Source organism: Notolepis coatsorum (assembly GCF_963971535.1).
Source record: "Notolepis coatsorum genome assembly, chromosome: 17".
In the NCBI taxonomy this organism is placed as follows: Eukaryota; Metazoa; Chordata; class Actinopteri; order Aulopiformes; family Paralepididae; genus Notolepis; species Notolepis coatsorum.
In genome coordinates, this window is record NC_140181.1 from 80,655,994 (window position 1) to 80,671,864 (window position 15,871).

A 15,871-nucleotide genomic window follows, 5' to 3' on the forward strand; every position below is an offset into this window, starting at 1 on the left:
CTGTAAATCACTTGTATGCCAGCAGAGGGCGGCACAGTACTGCTCAAAATGTAACAGGATTGTAGTGTAGCTTTGAGAAGCAGAGAGACGCTGTATAGATTGCCCACCTCCTCTCCAGGAAGCGATATTGTTGACATTTTAGACTACATAGTTACCGTGTGTTCTACTAACATCCTGAATATGAAAGGCTTTGTCAGAAGCCATTAGCTGAAGGGCCGACTTGAGGAAACTCTAGGGGGGTGTCTTAGATCCCCTTTAGGTCCCCAGACTTCCCATTAACCCTCTCATTAGGAGCGAATCATCTGCAGGGAGGAACTCAGTGCCAGACGGGATATTATCGGTGGTGTCTAGATCCCATAGCCTGGAAGGACAGTTTTTACATTTATTTAACTTTTTAGGCGGTTAAGGTTTATGAACAACTTTCTAAGTGAAAATAACGACGTGTTACCGGCTTTGCAGCTCAGCTAAAAAAGTGACGATTCCAATTAAAACATCCGTTGGGGCGATGAGATGTAGACACCTCCCTTCCTATTGAGACAGCCCTGCTCACACAGGTGGGGCCTGTTGCCAGGCAACAGGCAACAGGATGGAAGGGGCTGACAGATCATCCTCTCCCAGGTGATATGGGTTCAGGAGGGAGAGGGAGAGAACAAAAGAGAGAGAGAGACAGAGAGCAAAAGAGAGAGACAGGGGAGATAAATAGAAAGAGGAAGAGAGAGAGACAGAGAGCAAAAGAGAGAGGAGAGAAAGAGGATAGAAAGAGGGAGAGAGGAGAGAAAGAGAAATATGAGAGAGGGGGAGAGAGAAAGAGATCAAAAGAAAGAGAGAGGGACAGAGAGGAGAGAAAAAGAGGAGACAGAGAGAGGAGAGAAAGAGTAAGAGAGAGGAGATAAAGAGCTAAATACAGAGAGATCTTTGAATAAATACCCTCAGGCCTGCTCATGCTTGGAACTATTGCACAAGGGGGGGGGGGGGTAAAGTGACCCTGGAGGCCTGTGACCTCTTGGTCACTAGGTGACAGCCACACTGTTTACTAGTTTTAGTCTCGGGGGCAAAGGTCACGTTGCATTTCACATTCAAAACATCCCATAGGCCGACTCATTGGCTCATTTAGGCCTAACTCCAACCCCCTCCCCCCCACACACAAAGTCCTGAAATAAAGGTCATAATCCTTAATCCTTAAATCCACTGTTAAAAATAAGTTTTTAGTTTTTAATAAAATAAATGCATGATGTTCCCAAACTCAATGAGTTAAATAATCGTAATCAGAGTATTGACCAAAATAAACACGATTATTTTGGTCAATACTCTGATTACGATTATTTAACTCATTGAGTTTGGAAACATCATGAATTTATTTTATAAAAAAATTAAAACTTATTTTAAAAAACATGACCCGGGCCCTCGTATATATAGACCCATACAATTCAAAGTGGAGGTAGTTGCATGTGAGGTAGGCTTAACTCCATGGCAACCGGTCATGGCAACGGGGTGAGTGCTCTCAGCTGTCCCTCCTAAAGCCACCGTCCTCTCAGTGTCACAGCCATGTGCAGCTCTACTGTCCGAGGACCTGATGGAGATCACCCTCGCTCAGCCAGGACACACGTCCATCTGATCTAGGGTTGGGTACCGAACTCGCTACGTTTAAGGGTAACAACCTTTACATGTTTAGTATAAGACGACAAGAGGGAGCCTTTTCCACAAATATATATATATTACTGTCCCCTAGGGGTGTAAAGGTACATGTATCCGTACCGAACCATTTCAGTACTGGACCTAAGGTTCAGTACGGCTGTGTACCAAACGAATACAACGGTATGTTAACCACTAACAACCGCCCACCGGGGGCTGTTCTTTTCACAATCTAATATAATCGTTTTTTTATTTATTTAACAAATCGATTATTAATTTCAATATAGAATATTTGTTGACAGCCCTAAAAGTACAATTAGTTACTGCACACTACATCACCCATGAGTGGAACATGGAAAGACAAACTTTCCCCCACTGTACCGAAAACCCGTACCGAACCTTGACTTCAAAACCAAGGTACGTACCGAATCGTGGTTTTTGTGTACCGTTACACCCCTACTGTCCCCTCTCTTGGGTCTTTGGAAAGACCAGACGAGGTCAGAGGAGTTTTTCAAGTCAAGTCAAGTCAAGTCAAGTCAAGAGTTTTATTCGTCATGGCATACAAGTATCCAATGAAATGCGGGTGGTCTTGCCCGCAACGATGTGCAATACAGTGGTACAACATATAATAGAATCCAATAAAAAAACAACATTGTGCAATAAACAGGTAACAGGTAACATGGTGGGACATCTCGGTATCTGTACATAGTTATTTACAGAGCATATAGGACATGCTGGGTCCTTTGGTAGTGCAATACAATGTTACTGTTGTTATACTATTTCTAAAGTGACCTTTCCTTTTTGGCCATAAGTGTGGGTGTGTGCGGCATGAGTGTGTGCCTTCTCATGTTAAAGTGGCTGCTAGTGTGTGAGCGTGCACAGCGTGCGTGGCGTGTGTGTGCTCATGTGTGCTTGTGTGTGAGAAGTTCAGTGTTCTGTGGCACTCAGTGTTCATTGTTCAAGGCTCTGATGGCCTGGGGGAAGAAGCTGAGCCGAAGCCTCTCTGTCCTAGTAGCTGGGGTTCGCAGGCGTCTGCCTGACCTCAGCAGCTGGAACAGGCTGTTATTGGGGTGGTGGGGGTCTTTCATTATTCTGCAGGCTCTGGATTTGCACCTCTTGTTGTATAGAACCTGCAGGGGAGGTAGTGCAATACCCGTGGTACGCTCGGCTGAGCGCACCACTCTCTGTAGGGCCTTCTTGTCCTGTGATTTAACTGTAATTAACACAACACAAGGGTTCAGTGTCCTCTGATGACATAATGGGAGGAGATATTCAAAATCCTTAACTCTCGGGCACCCAAGTGGTGACCCATGTAACGCGCTGCGTCGCGAAGCGGCCGACCTGGGTTCGATTCCTGGACCCGGCATCCTTTGCCGAATGTCTTCCCCCTGCTCTGTCTCCCGTTCTTCCTCTCTCTCTCTCTCTACCGGACTGCCCGGTAGTACAAACAAATTAAAAAAATATCTACCAAAAACATAAAGATGCTCTCTACAGCTCCGGAGTAGAAGGACTGGAGTATCTTCCCTGATACTCTGAACTTCCTTAACTGTCTCAGGTGGTAGAGGCGCTGCTTCGCCTTTTTTACGACTGTGTCTATGTGTGTTGACCATGTCAGATCCTCTGAGATGTGGACCCCCAGGTACTTAAAGCTGCTCACCCTGTCCACGGTAGCCCCGTTTATCATCAGTGGTGTGTGTGTCTCCTGCTGTCCTCTCCTATAATCCACGATCAGCTCCTTGGTTTTACCAATGTTCAGGAGCAGGCTGTTGTCCTGGCACCAGCGTTCCAGTACCTCAACCTCCTCCCGGTAGGCCTTCTCGTCGTTGTCCGAGATCAGCCCCACCACCACCGTGTCGTCTGCAAACTTCACTATGGAGTTGGAGCTGAACTTGGCCACACAATCGTGTGTGTAGAGTGAGTACAGCAGGGGGCTCAGAACACAGCCCTGGGGGGACCCAGGGTTTGATAATATTTACTGAGGATGGCCAGATAATGTTGATATTTAAACATTTAAAAACATAATACATGCCATTTATTTTGTGTGGTGTGGTGTGTTATAACAATAAATGACGAAATGTTCTAAATAAATAAAAATTTAGACTTTTTTTACAACTGCAATTAATTGTTATGTTATTACAGAGAGTTAAGTACCTAAAAAAGGTACCATTGTGTACCGATACCGAATTCCAGGAACTGGAACCGGGGCAAAATAACAGTACACAACCGTAATCTGAATGATCCTTGTTCACACACTCACACACAATGTAGGCATGGGCACACACACACACACACACACATGTTGAACATCATACAACAGACTCTAAATACTCAATATTTTGGTATAATTTGGTCAGTTTCAATCCATAATTACCAATCATACCACCGTAAGCTGCGGTTGTTTTAAACGATCGCATATACTCTGTTATGTTTTTGCATTCTTTTGTATATCTATTGTATCTTTTTAATGCATTTATTATGTCTTATGCACCTTGAGGATATTGGTCAAGGTCACCTTTATTTCTAGAGCACATTTAAAATCAACCGAAGTTGCACCAAAGTGCTTCACAGTATAAATAAACAGACGAATACAAAATACAATATAAAATGCACAAGTCAATACAATAAATACACTAAACAGTCACAACAGGACCAGGAATGTGAGAAAACCTGAGAGGAGGTCAAGCGGAGTGTGGTGTGAACTATTGTCGAGAGGTCCCTTGGTTACAAGCCAGGAGTGAAGAATGCGGCATTGATAGAGAAGTCTAATTTTAGCATTGATATTTATATAAGACTATCTGGAGACATATCAGGATTAAAATAACTGACATTATCATCGGTCTCAGACAAACAGCTGCGTGCAGAGTGCACAGGGATTATTGGGGCGGGCGATATGTCACTGATGCATATATTCCACATTCCACGGCAACACAGATGACACATAGACCCAGTGGCAGTGACCAGAACCTTGTAGACCTCGCAGATACAGGATGGGAAGTGCCGGGGTGTTGCAGAACACTTCCTCAACTTAACAATGACAATTGTGTGATTTGCCTTACTTTGCTGCCATCTTTTTATGCTCGTTTTATGTCATTTTAAAACTGTGATTTGCCTTACCTTTTTTATGCTTGTTTTATATGTAATTATATGCCATAGAATCAAACCATAAACAAAGTGGCCTATTGGGATGCTATAAAATAAAAATTTGATTTTATGTGCCTGTTATTTTTCTGCTGTAAAGCACTTTGAGCTGCAATTCCTGTATGAAAGCCAGGTGCTATACAAATAAAGTTATTATTATTATTATAATTCCAAATGATATTATTTTTGGCCCATCTAACCCATCAGCGATACCTATATGCAAATGTCAAGACTGCCAAACACACACAGAACGACAGACACAGACGGTGTCGTGACCTCGGCTGGTAGCCATCATTTGAGTTAACATAACATCATTACATTTACATTACATTTAGTCATTTAGCTGATGCTTTTATCCAAAGCGACTTACAAGTTTTGTACGACAAGTCAGTAGGAAGGGTACAACTCTATCAGCTGAGTAACAATGTTCATCAAAGTGTTCAGACTTGAGCTACAGTGTTGAGTGTAAGTTAGTACATTAGGAAGCATGCATGACAATAAGAAGGTTCGTATTTTTTTTTCTTTTAATTTCAGATATTGATTGAAGACGTGTGTCTTTAGTCGATGGCGAAATATTGGTTGTGTTTCGGCTGTCCTAACTGTGGTGGGGAGTTCGTTCCACCGTTGTGGGCCAAGGACCGAGAATAGCCTGCTTCTCTTTGATGACCCTCCCGGAGCTCGGATAGGAGTGGGACTGAGGCGGCCAGAAGATGGAGAGGTCTTGAGGGTGTGTGTAGTTAAGAGACCATTGACTGGAGGTAGGCGGGAGCCATTCCCTTTGCCACGCGATATGCCAGGTCGAGGGCCTTGAATCGGATTCGTGCGGCAATGGGGAGTGCTTCCTCTTTCTTTCTCTTCTCTGTGAATCTGCATCCGTTCCTCTGAACACCGCCTCACCAGCCCTTCGTCTTACACCTCTCCCATCGGTCCATCACCCTCTCTCCTTTCCAGGTGGGGAGAGTGAGCGGAGCGGATGTGTATGGTAGGCCTGCGGTTTCTCTCGCACGTCTCTCGGCTTCATCTACAGTAGACCTACGCCGTCCTCTTAAATCACACGCCCGGCCGCGGCGCGGACGCACAGATTTATGCGACGGGGCGAGAGAGTGCTTTTATGCCACACACATCCTGTTAACAGAGGAATAGGCTCACTGGAAACCACACCAAACCAAACCACACACATGCATGCGCGCCCACACTCACAAACACACGTCCTGTAAACAGAGCAACAGACTCAATGGAACAAACCAACCACACACATGCACAGACACATACACACACACTTAAAATTCCTTGAACCCTGAGTCAGACCCCACCTCTACCACACCCAGACGGTGTGTGTTTCTATATTTGTGTGTGTGTGTTCGTGGGTGCGTGTACGGAGGAGGCTGTGGTAGGAATATTCCCTCCGTCACAGAGTTGTATTCACAGTCGGAAATTATGTCAATAAACACATTTAAAGCCCTCCTCCAGATAGAGCCTGGTAGAGATGAGAGCATCCTCCAGATAGAGATGAGAGCCTCCTCCAGAAAGAGCCTGGTAGAGATGAGAGAGCATCCTCCAGATAGATGAGAGCCTCCTCCAGATAGAGCCTGGTAGAGATGAGAGAGCATCCTCCAGATAGAGATGAGAGCCTCCTCCAGATAGAGCCTGGTAGAGATGAGAGCCTCCTTCAGATAGAGCCTGGTAGAGATGAGAGAGCATCCTCCAGATAGAGATGAGAGAGCATCCTCCAGATAGAGATGAGAGCCTCCTCCAGATAGAGCCTGGTAGAGATGAGAGCCTCCTCCAGATAGAGCCTGGTAGAGATGAGAGCCTCCTCCAGATAGAGCCTGGTAGAGATGAGAGCCTCCTCCAGATAGAGCCTGGTAGAGATGAGAGCCTCCTTCAGATAGAGCCTGGTAGAGATGAGAGAGCATCCTCCAGATAGAGATGAGAGAGCATCCTCCAGATAGAGATGAGAGCCTCCTCCAGATAGAGCCTGGTAGAGATGAGAGAGCCTCCTCCAGATAGAGCCTGGTAGAGATGAGAGCCTCCTCCAGATAGAGCCTGGTAGAGATGAGAGCCTCCTCCAGATAGAGCCTGGTAGAGATGAGCCTCCTCCAGATAGAGCCTGGTAGAGATGAGAGCCTCCTCCAGATAGAGCCTGGTAGAGATGAGAGCCTCCTCCAGATAGAGCCTGGTAGAGATGAGAGCCTCCTCCAGATAGAGCCTGGTAGAGATGAGCCTCCTCCAGATAGAGCCTGGTAGAGATGAGAGCCTCCTCCAGATAGAGCCTGGTAGAGATGAGAGCCTCCTCCAGATAGAGCCTGGTAGAGATGAGAGCCTCCTCCAGATAGAGCCTGGTAGAGATGAGCCTCCTCCAGATAGAGCCTGGTAGAGATAAGAGAGCCTCCTCCAGATAGAGCCTGGTAGAGATGAGAGCCTCCTCCAGATAGAGCCTGGTAGAGATGAGAGCCTCCTCCAGATAGAGCCTGGTATAAATAAATTAGAGCAATGCGTGTGCATGGTTCCCCCGAGATAATGGACCATTTGTAATGGACATTATTTGACAGCATCCTTTGACAGGTCATAATTGGATACCTCCCTAAAGCATTCACCAGGTGCCCTTTTCTCTCTCTCTCTCGGTCGATTGGTTATTAATATATACCTCTCCTGCGTGGTGACTAGGGATGCACGATATTGATTTTTTGACACCGATACCGATAACTTTATGCTCCTCAAGCAGATACCGATAACCGATATTTATTGTATTATAATATTTTTTTTAACTGTATATATATATATATATATTTTTTTTTTATCATTTTTTTTTTTTTTTTTGTATTTATAAGCTCCGACGTCATCGGTACTGCTATCTGTACTCGAGAAATTATGGAGTTTTTTTTTTTAGTAATTTAAACGTCGCAAACTAATCTTGTTGGCCGTTGTCTATCTCTCCTGCCTCTGTGTCTCTGTGCTTGCGCGGGGAGCGGGCTGCCTGCTCCCTCCTCTCTTCCCCTCCCACACACACACACACACCGAGTACAGACAGCTCTGCTCTCATAATGGCGGACAGAACGAAATGTTCAAAAGTCTGGGTCTATTTTACTAAAGTCGATGCTGACAACGCTCGTTGCCACAAGTGCAACAAGACATTTGCCAGTAATGTATAAGCGCTGGTACTTGTCAATGTGGCTGGCGGGGAGATAACGTTAGCTCCGAGTAAGTAATGGCTGACAATCCGGAGGTAAATAAACGAACGAGAGCTTCTGATTGGTGGTAAGAAGAAGAGGTGGGTGCAAGCCGTGGGACGTAATTGGCAGATCGACTGTCTGTCTCCGAATGTAACGTGACTACGTCACATGTCGTCACAGCCAAGAAAGGGAGCGCTGGATTTGTGAAAAAACTCCCTGTTCCTAAACCACACGCTATCAGTTTTACCACAGTACTGGCAAAACGGGAGGAGGCTATAATAAAAACAAGCGCCCTTCATCCAAATCCACCCACACCGGATTTCTTTTAACCAAAAAATTTATTATATGTTATCGGAGCTATCAATAACGTTATCGAGTTTATCGGGATGACGTCATAATTGCTGATATCGGCCCGATAATTATCGTGCATCCCTAGTGGTGACTGGCTGAGGTGCACTTCATTACTCACCGATGAAGAAGGTGTCTGGAGCTCCCTCACCGTGGAGTAGAGACATGGTCTCTGGGTCGAAGCGCAGCCACAGCCCGACCGCCAGCACCAAGGAGCCCATCAGCTAAAGGGAGAGAGGAGAGAACGAGCGTTCAGCGCAGGATCCTTCCACACAACTAGCACGAAGACGAGGCCATGTGTAGGATTTAGCAGAGGAAATGTCTACGTAGTAGTAGACAATGTAAGATGCGTTAAAGGGGCACTTTTCTGCACATATTCATTTAGTTAAGACAGTTCTTTAGAGTTAAGGATTTTTTTTTTATTATTATGTTTTTGGTAGATATTTTTTTAATTTGTTTGTACTACCGGGCAGTCCGGTAGAGAGAGAGAGAGAGGAAGAACGGGAGACAGAGCGGGGGGAAGACATTCGGCAAAGGATGCCGGGTCCAGGAATCGAACCCAGGTCGGCCGCTTTGCGACGCAGCGCGTTACATGGGTGCCCGAGAGTTAAGGATTTTGAATATCTCCTCCCATTATGTCACATAATGGGAGGAGATATTCAAACTCTTTAACTCTCAATAACTGTCAAACCAAATGAATGTGCGCAAAACAGGTTAGAGTCTCGGGATCTATGTGTGAGATTCATTATGTGTGAAATAAATCAGCGTTGTTTTTCCGGTGAAGTGCCCCTTTACATTTTTTATTTTATACAACATCAATTCCACAGAGCAGCACAACCCAATGGGCCTCATTCAACAATACTCTCTTATTATTTTTCTTATTGTTCTCTTAACAGACAGGTAAGCAAGAATATAAGAAAAGTCACCGCCAGCGGCGGTTAAGTGGCGTAGCGGAGATTGCGTTCGTCACCAACCCCGGAGCTGTGAGCTGGATTCGCCTGTTCGAATCCAGCTCACAGCTCCGGGGTTGTCACCAGCTTGGCTGGCCGTTCACACTAATACAATTGGCTGTATTAGAGGGTGGGGAGAAGCTGGCGGGGTGGGTCCGGGTCGTTGTAAACAGCGACTCCTACAGTTTGGTCGGGGCGCCTGCTAAGCGCGGATAGGACCTGAGTGGGATAGTGTGATCCTTCCACACGCTACGCCCTCTCAGGGAGGATCCGCGCTGCCAGGTGAAAAAAAGCGGTTGATTGGCTGGACATGTGTCGGAGGAAGCACGTGATAGCCTCCACTCTCCCAGATGATCTGACTGTGGGGGGCAAGTGCGCAGCGACCGGGAAGGGGATTGGGAATTGGCATACGACTAACATTGGGATGGGAGAAAAATCGGAGGAAAAATGGAGGGGGAAAAAGATCAATAAAAAAAAAGAAAAGAAAAGCCACCGCCACATTCATCAAGCCGATCTTAACGTCGAAATCGGTGCTTACCCAGGTCGGTTGCATGTTGACTCATTCTTAAATTCAAATGCGCAATCACGCTAAAATCATTTGCATACAGACACGCCCGCCATCTCCTTATTAGGTGAATGAGGCGGGTGTAAAACAGCCGAGTTTCAGCATCTGATCGCTCTCTGATATATTCAACAGGAAGCGTTTTGGGACTGATCTCAAAATGACACACACACATCTCACGACTCGTGACTCAGTGCATGTGTGTGTTCCTGTGGGTCGCTCATCGCATGTGTGTGTGTGTGTTAATCTGATGACAAATAAAGACTTATACTTGTACTTATACGTATACCGCGTACTGTATAGTGCGAAATAAATTGTTCCAGCAAAGTGGGCTTTGTCAATACTGAACGACTTGATGACGCTTGTCAAGAACCAATCGCGCAGTAGGTTGGGAAATACTGGATCTGTCACCTGCCATCTCTCTCTGAAAGGTCCCTGTGGCTAATACCCCGAATGCACTCAGAACTTGTACGAGCAGAGAAGAGAAGAGAGGAGATGTTGTAAATATGCGTTCTATGCGTACGCCTGGGCAGCCAGCATCTAACTGTTCTAACAGCAATATATAATCCATTTCAGAAGAAGGACGCACGCAATAAGTTATAATAATAATAATTATTGAAAAGTGGGTTTATAAAGTCGTATTTGGGGGTAATTGACCAATGGTTTGCTTTCAACCCATGAACTCCTTCCTCTCTCACCTTTTTATATATATTGTATTGTATCTACTAAAACTGTATTGAATTGTATTGTTTGTTTTGTAAAGTGTCTTTGAGCATTAGGAAAAGCGCTATATAAATCTGATGTATTATTATTATTAGGAATGGTAGGCTTTTTTTTTTTATGTTTCTCATCTGGGTAAGAGTTTCTTATCTGGGTAAGAGTGCTCTCGACCACTCTTAGAATAAAACATAAGAAAACAAAATAAGATGAAATGCTAGTTAAGAACGAAATCTGTTCTTATATCGCTTCATGAATGAGGCCCAATGTTTTGACATTTCAAATCTTCTTCAGACCTGTGCTTTAAAAGGCCAACATGAAGCAGACCAATCCGTCCCACACTATATCACCAAGGGAATCCTCATTCCGAGAGATGTAGCCAATAAATTAAGAAATGATTAAGACATTTTCATAATAAGTGCCATGTGGGCAATCAAGGCCATCCCCTTAATTGGCTGATTGTTTGTCAATCCTTCTCTCCTGAGCCTTTCAGCCCAAGGTTGGGTGCTACCAGTGGTGGTGAAGGAGGCAATTTCCACCCTACATTGTGGGGAGCACTTGAGTGTCTAGAAAAGCGATTTATAAATGTAATGATCATTCATTCATGTGGCCCATACATTTCCATTCCAGTACTCAGATCTGACAACATTGCGTTACATCAGTGGGAGCCTTCGTCATTTTACGTTACAATCTATTCGTGTAAAAGTTAGCATGTTTCTCAGTGTTGCTTCCCTGGGAGGGGAACCGCTACTGTTCCTAATTTATGCAAATGACATGTCGTCAGCTTGTGACTGCAACTTGTTCCTGTTTGCGGACGACTCAGCCCTGCTGGTCTCTGACAAGAACAAGTTACAGGTTGAAAAAACCCTCAGCTCGGAACTAGGCAGAATCTGCATATGGCTCGCTGATAACAAACTATCATTACACATGGGCAAAACAGAGTCCATTCTCTTCGGTTCAAATAACAAACTCAGCAAGACCGACGGCTTCTCAGTTACAGTGGGTGACAATATTGTCACAAGGAAAGATGAAATTACCTACCTGGGTTCCATCCTAGAGGCTAATCTCTCCTGTGACAAAATGGCATCCAATGTAATAAAAAAAGTCAACCAACGAACTCGATTCTTGTACCGGATCTCCTCTCTGGTAAACAAGAACACCCTGAAGACTCTGGCAGGAGCACTCATTCAGGGGTACTACGACTATGCTTGCACCTCATGGTACCAAAGCACCTCAAAGGCGCTAAAAACAAAATTACAAACATCTCAAAACAAACTGGTCAGACTACTGCTGCTTGACCTTACTCCTAGAACCCACCTCACCCCTGCCCACTTTGACAACCTAGGATGGCTTAGAGTAGACGACAGAGTACAACAACTTGCAATGGGCCTGGTCTACAAGATACACTACACGACCAAGGTACCCATGTACATGTCAAAATACTTCCCAAAGGTCAGTGAATACCACGATCACAACACCAGAGGGAGCTCCACAAATCATGTTAAACCCAGATTCGGCTCAAATAAGGGACTAAACACGTTTCGCAATTATGCCACATCAATGTGGAACGCCCTACCCAAAGCTGTAAAGGAATGTGGATCACTACCCACTTTCAAAACCTCTCTCAAGGGACACCTACGGGAGACTGCAATTCAACACTGGCCCCTGTAAATATCCTAACCCAACCCCCTCCAATGTACAGTCATTTACCTAGTATGGTTTTGTCAATAGTTCAATGTACAATTGTGTTTGTTTGTACAGTGTCTCCCCCCCCCCCCCCTCAATGTACAGTGTTACTTGTTTATACAGTGTGCCCCCCGCCCCCCCCCCCCCCCCCCAACCACCTCCAATGTAAATTACCCAGTATGGTTGTCAATATCCCAATGTACCCAACCCCCCCCACCCAACCTCCTCCAATGTACAGTTTCTACGTCAAATGTATATACTCCCTTTTCTTGACTCCTTCTGTATCACAAACAGTACTGTATTTGCAAATCTGGTATGTCATAAATGTATAGATGTAGCAGTACTGACTATCTGTATGTCATGTATGTCATATATGTCTATATGAATTGAAAATGGGGGACCCTGATGGAAACAAGACAAACGTCTTTCTCAGGTCTGCATCCCCTTAACAATTGTATGTATTGAGCCGTACTGTATTGTACCCATTCTGCAATCTGTTAAATAAAGTTTTCATTCATTCATTCATTCAGACTCATTCTGTTGCTCTCTCTCTTTCTCACTGTGATTTTTCTACGTAAATAAAGCAACCGGCGGCACCCGGTTTCCACTCTGCCCGGCCGCCCCACCACTTAGGCAACAGGAGTGGTGTTCCAACGCGAGTTGAGCTAAATATACGGAGGGCGAGAGAATCAAATTACTTTCGTCCAAACACTTCACCATCTATTATAGTTCATTTTGGCTAAAAGGACTGACCAAAATTGTTACCACATCCCTTCCTGCTTGCGAAAGTGAGGCTATGTCATCGGCACATCACTTAGCTGAACATGCCGGTATGTTCTGGCACAATTCTAGTTGTAATTCAAGTTCAAAAACAGCTCTTGCAATCTCCCTGGGTTGCCGTGACAACCCCTCGCTTGGCTGTGGAGGGCAGCGCCGCACCTTGAGTCTTTTAACAGACCCTTTAGCTTTTCCCCTCATCAGGGAATATACATCCATACAGGGTTGGGGAGTAATGGGTTACACATTTCCAAAAAGGATGTGTAACCAACCATATTCCGTTACAGTTACTGTAAAAAAGATGATCGGATTATGGATACTTCTGGAAAGAAACACTGTAGGATTACTAAGTAAGAGGTAACTTTTTTTTAATTTGAAGTTAATTAAGGCATTTTCTTCGTGAAATTATGGATGGAAACATAGTTTTATGTCATTTGAAATAATGGTCAGCCTAGTCATTGTTGTAATTGATGATATTATTATCATTATTATAGACATTTTTGTAAATTTACGGTGAAATTACAAGAAATTGTCTGCTTTGCTTGATATTCTATGGAGGCAAAGTAATCAAATTATGTTACGGAGTTGATCCAATAATCATAATAACATTCTAGGGATGCCCCGATCACGTTTTTTGCCACCGATACCGATCACCGATCGTCTTGAGCCATATCGGCCTATACCGATCCGATATCGATCGTTTTTGATTACATTTTTATTTTATATAATTTTGTTTTTAATATTTTTTTTTATAAAATATATATATTATATAATTATACTTGTAGTTTTTTCTTTTCTTTTTATTGATCTTTTTCCCCCTCCATTTTCCTCCGATTTTCTCCCATCCCAATGTTAGTCGTATGCCAATTCCCAGTCCCTTCCTGGTCGCTGCGCACTTACCCCCCACAGTCAGATCATCTGGGAGAGTGGAGGCTACCACGTGCTTCCTCCGACACACGTCCAGCCAATCACCGCTTCTTTTCACCTGGCAGCGCGGATTCTCATTGAGAGGGCGTAGCGTGTGGGAGGATCACACTATCCCCCTCAGGTCCTATCCGCGCTTAGCAGGCGCCCCGACCGAACTGTAGCAGTCGCTGTTTACAACGACCCGGACCCACCCCGCCAGCTTCTCCCACCCTCTAATACAGCCAATTGTATTAGTGTGAACGGCCAGCCAAACTGGTGACAACCCCGGAGCTGTGAGCTGGATTCAAACAGGCGAATCCAGCTCACAGCTCCGGGGTTGGTGACGAACGCAATCTCCGCTCGGCCACCTAACCGCCCTGTCATTATACTTGTAGTTGTATTATCTGCGAGACATCGCCACCACGCAACAAGTCAAAATGCTCGCTATCTCCACTGTCTGTGTGTATACTCTGCTTTGATCAAATCACATTCCGTATGCCCTCAGCAGGGTATATCTGCGGCTCTGCAGATATACCCTAGGCTCTGCAGATATACCCTACTCCCTCAGCTATCCCCGTTTGTGACTGCGATGCAAGCCGGGGCTCGAATACGCATCGAATGAGTGTTATAAGACATTGATATCAGGAGCTATCTGTAGCTACTGCTAGCCGGCTATATAACGTTAAGACAACGCCTCAGTGAACTATTTAGTTGAATGGGACATTTCGTTTTGAACAGTGAGCTAAGCTAACGTGAGCTAATGGAGGTATCATACACTAGTACTAGACTATTGCTGGAGCATTTGTTGATATCAGGAGCTATCAGTAGCTAGCCGGCTAGATACCGTTCGGTTAGACAATGCCTCATCATGTATTAAACTAAAAGTGAATAGTTGACTGGGTCATTTTATAACGGTAGCTAACGTTAGCGCCTCACGGAGGTCCCGTCCCACTAGACTAGACCCGTGTTTACATGCGTGCGGGAGGGGCTGGCGGAGGAGCAGACGCCGCAGCACTGTGTGCAGCTCCCGGTGTCTGAGACAGAACTCAGCGAGTGATCGGTTTTGACGATCGGCGAAAATAAAGCATTATCACCGATCACCAATCGCATATTTATACTGATTATCGGCCGATAACGATCGGTGGCCGATCGATCGGGGCATAACATTCCTAATAACAATTGTTGCTCTGTAATCAGTAACTGAATACATTTGGAAAGTGGTCACCCAGCAGCACACAACACTGCAGTGTTTGCTTCAAGGTGGGTCTTGACCACAACTGGGACGCTATATATGAATCCCTAACAGGTCGATGAACCTTGAATCAAATGTCTTTCAGTCTCTAGGAATAAACCTGAAGATCTTGGAGACAGAGACCTGAGATGCTCTTGGGGACACAGAGTAGACCTATACACAGCAATACCATGCCACACCCCCCTGTACAGATCAATACTGGGACGGGGACAGAGCTGTTCCCGCGCCCCATGAGGCTAATCTAATCCGCTGTGTCTGATCAGAGTATCCGTTCGTTGGACAGGCTTGGCGCTGTGTCCCGTCTCCGCCAGATTAGTGTCCGTTTTGACAGACGGAAAAGTTCGGAGAGGGGGCGAACTTTTGGAACTGACGGAATACGTTACCCCCTGAAAAGCTGTTGTTTCCACAAGGGCACGATTGCGTACGGTTACAATAAATCAACGGACAGTAACACCTCCTGTCAGGTGACGGATCAATTAGTGATGCACGATATATCGGCTGCCGATATAATATCGGCCGATATGGCCGTTTTTTTTACACATCGGTATCGGTCCAATATCAAGATAGGGCCGATATGGGCCGATATTAAAAATAAAATAAAATAAAAATGTTTTTATTTTTACATGTTTTGGCCTCAAAATATCAGTCATTTCTGAAAAAAAGTTACAAAAGTAAAAAAAAAATATGGGTTTTGGAAAATAGCTCTTTATTTGATTATCATAAAAAAGTG

At 44.9% G+C, this 15,871-nt stretch overlaps 1 protein-coding gene across 1 annotated transcript in view; it reads right to left on the reverse strand.

Annotated features, from left to right (window-relative positions):
- Positions 1-15,871, reverse strand: part of tspan2b (tetraspanin 2b) — a 53,969-nt gene that overhangs the window by 11,888 nt on the left and 26,210 nt on the right. The window contains exon 2 of the mRNA XM_084332834.1: positions 8,413-8,515. Within this exon, the coding sequence (XP_084188960.1) occupies positions 8,413-8,515 (103 nt within the window). The remainder of the gene's footprint in view (positions 1-8,412; positions 8,516-15,871) is intronic.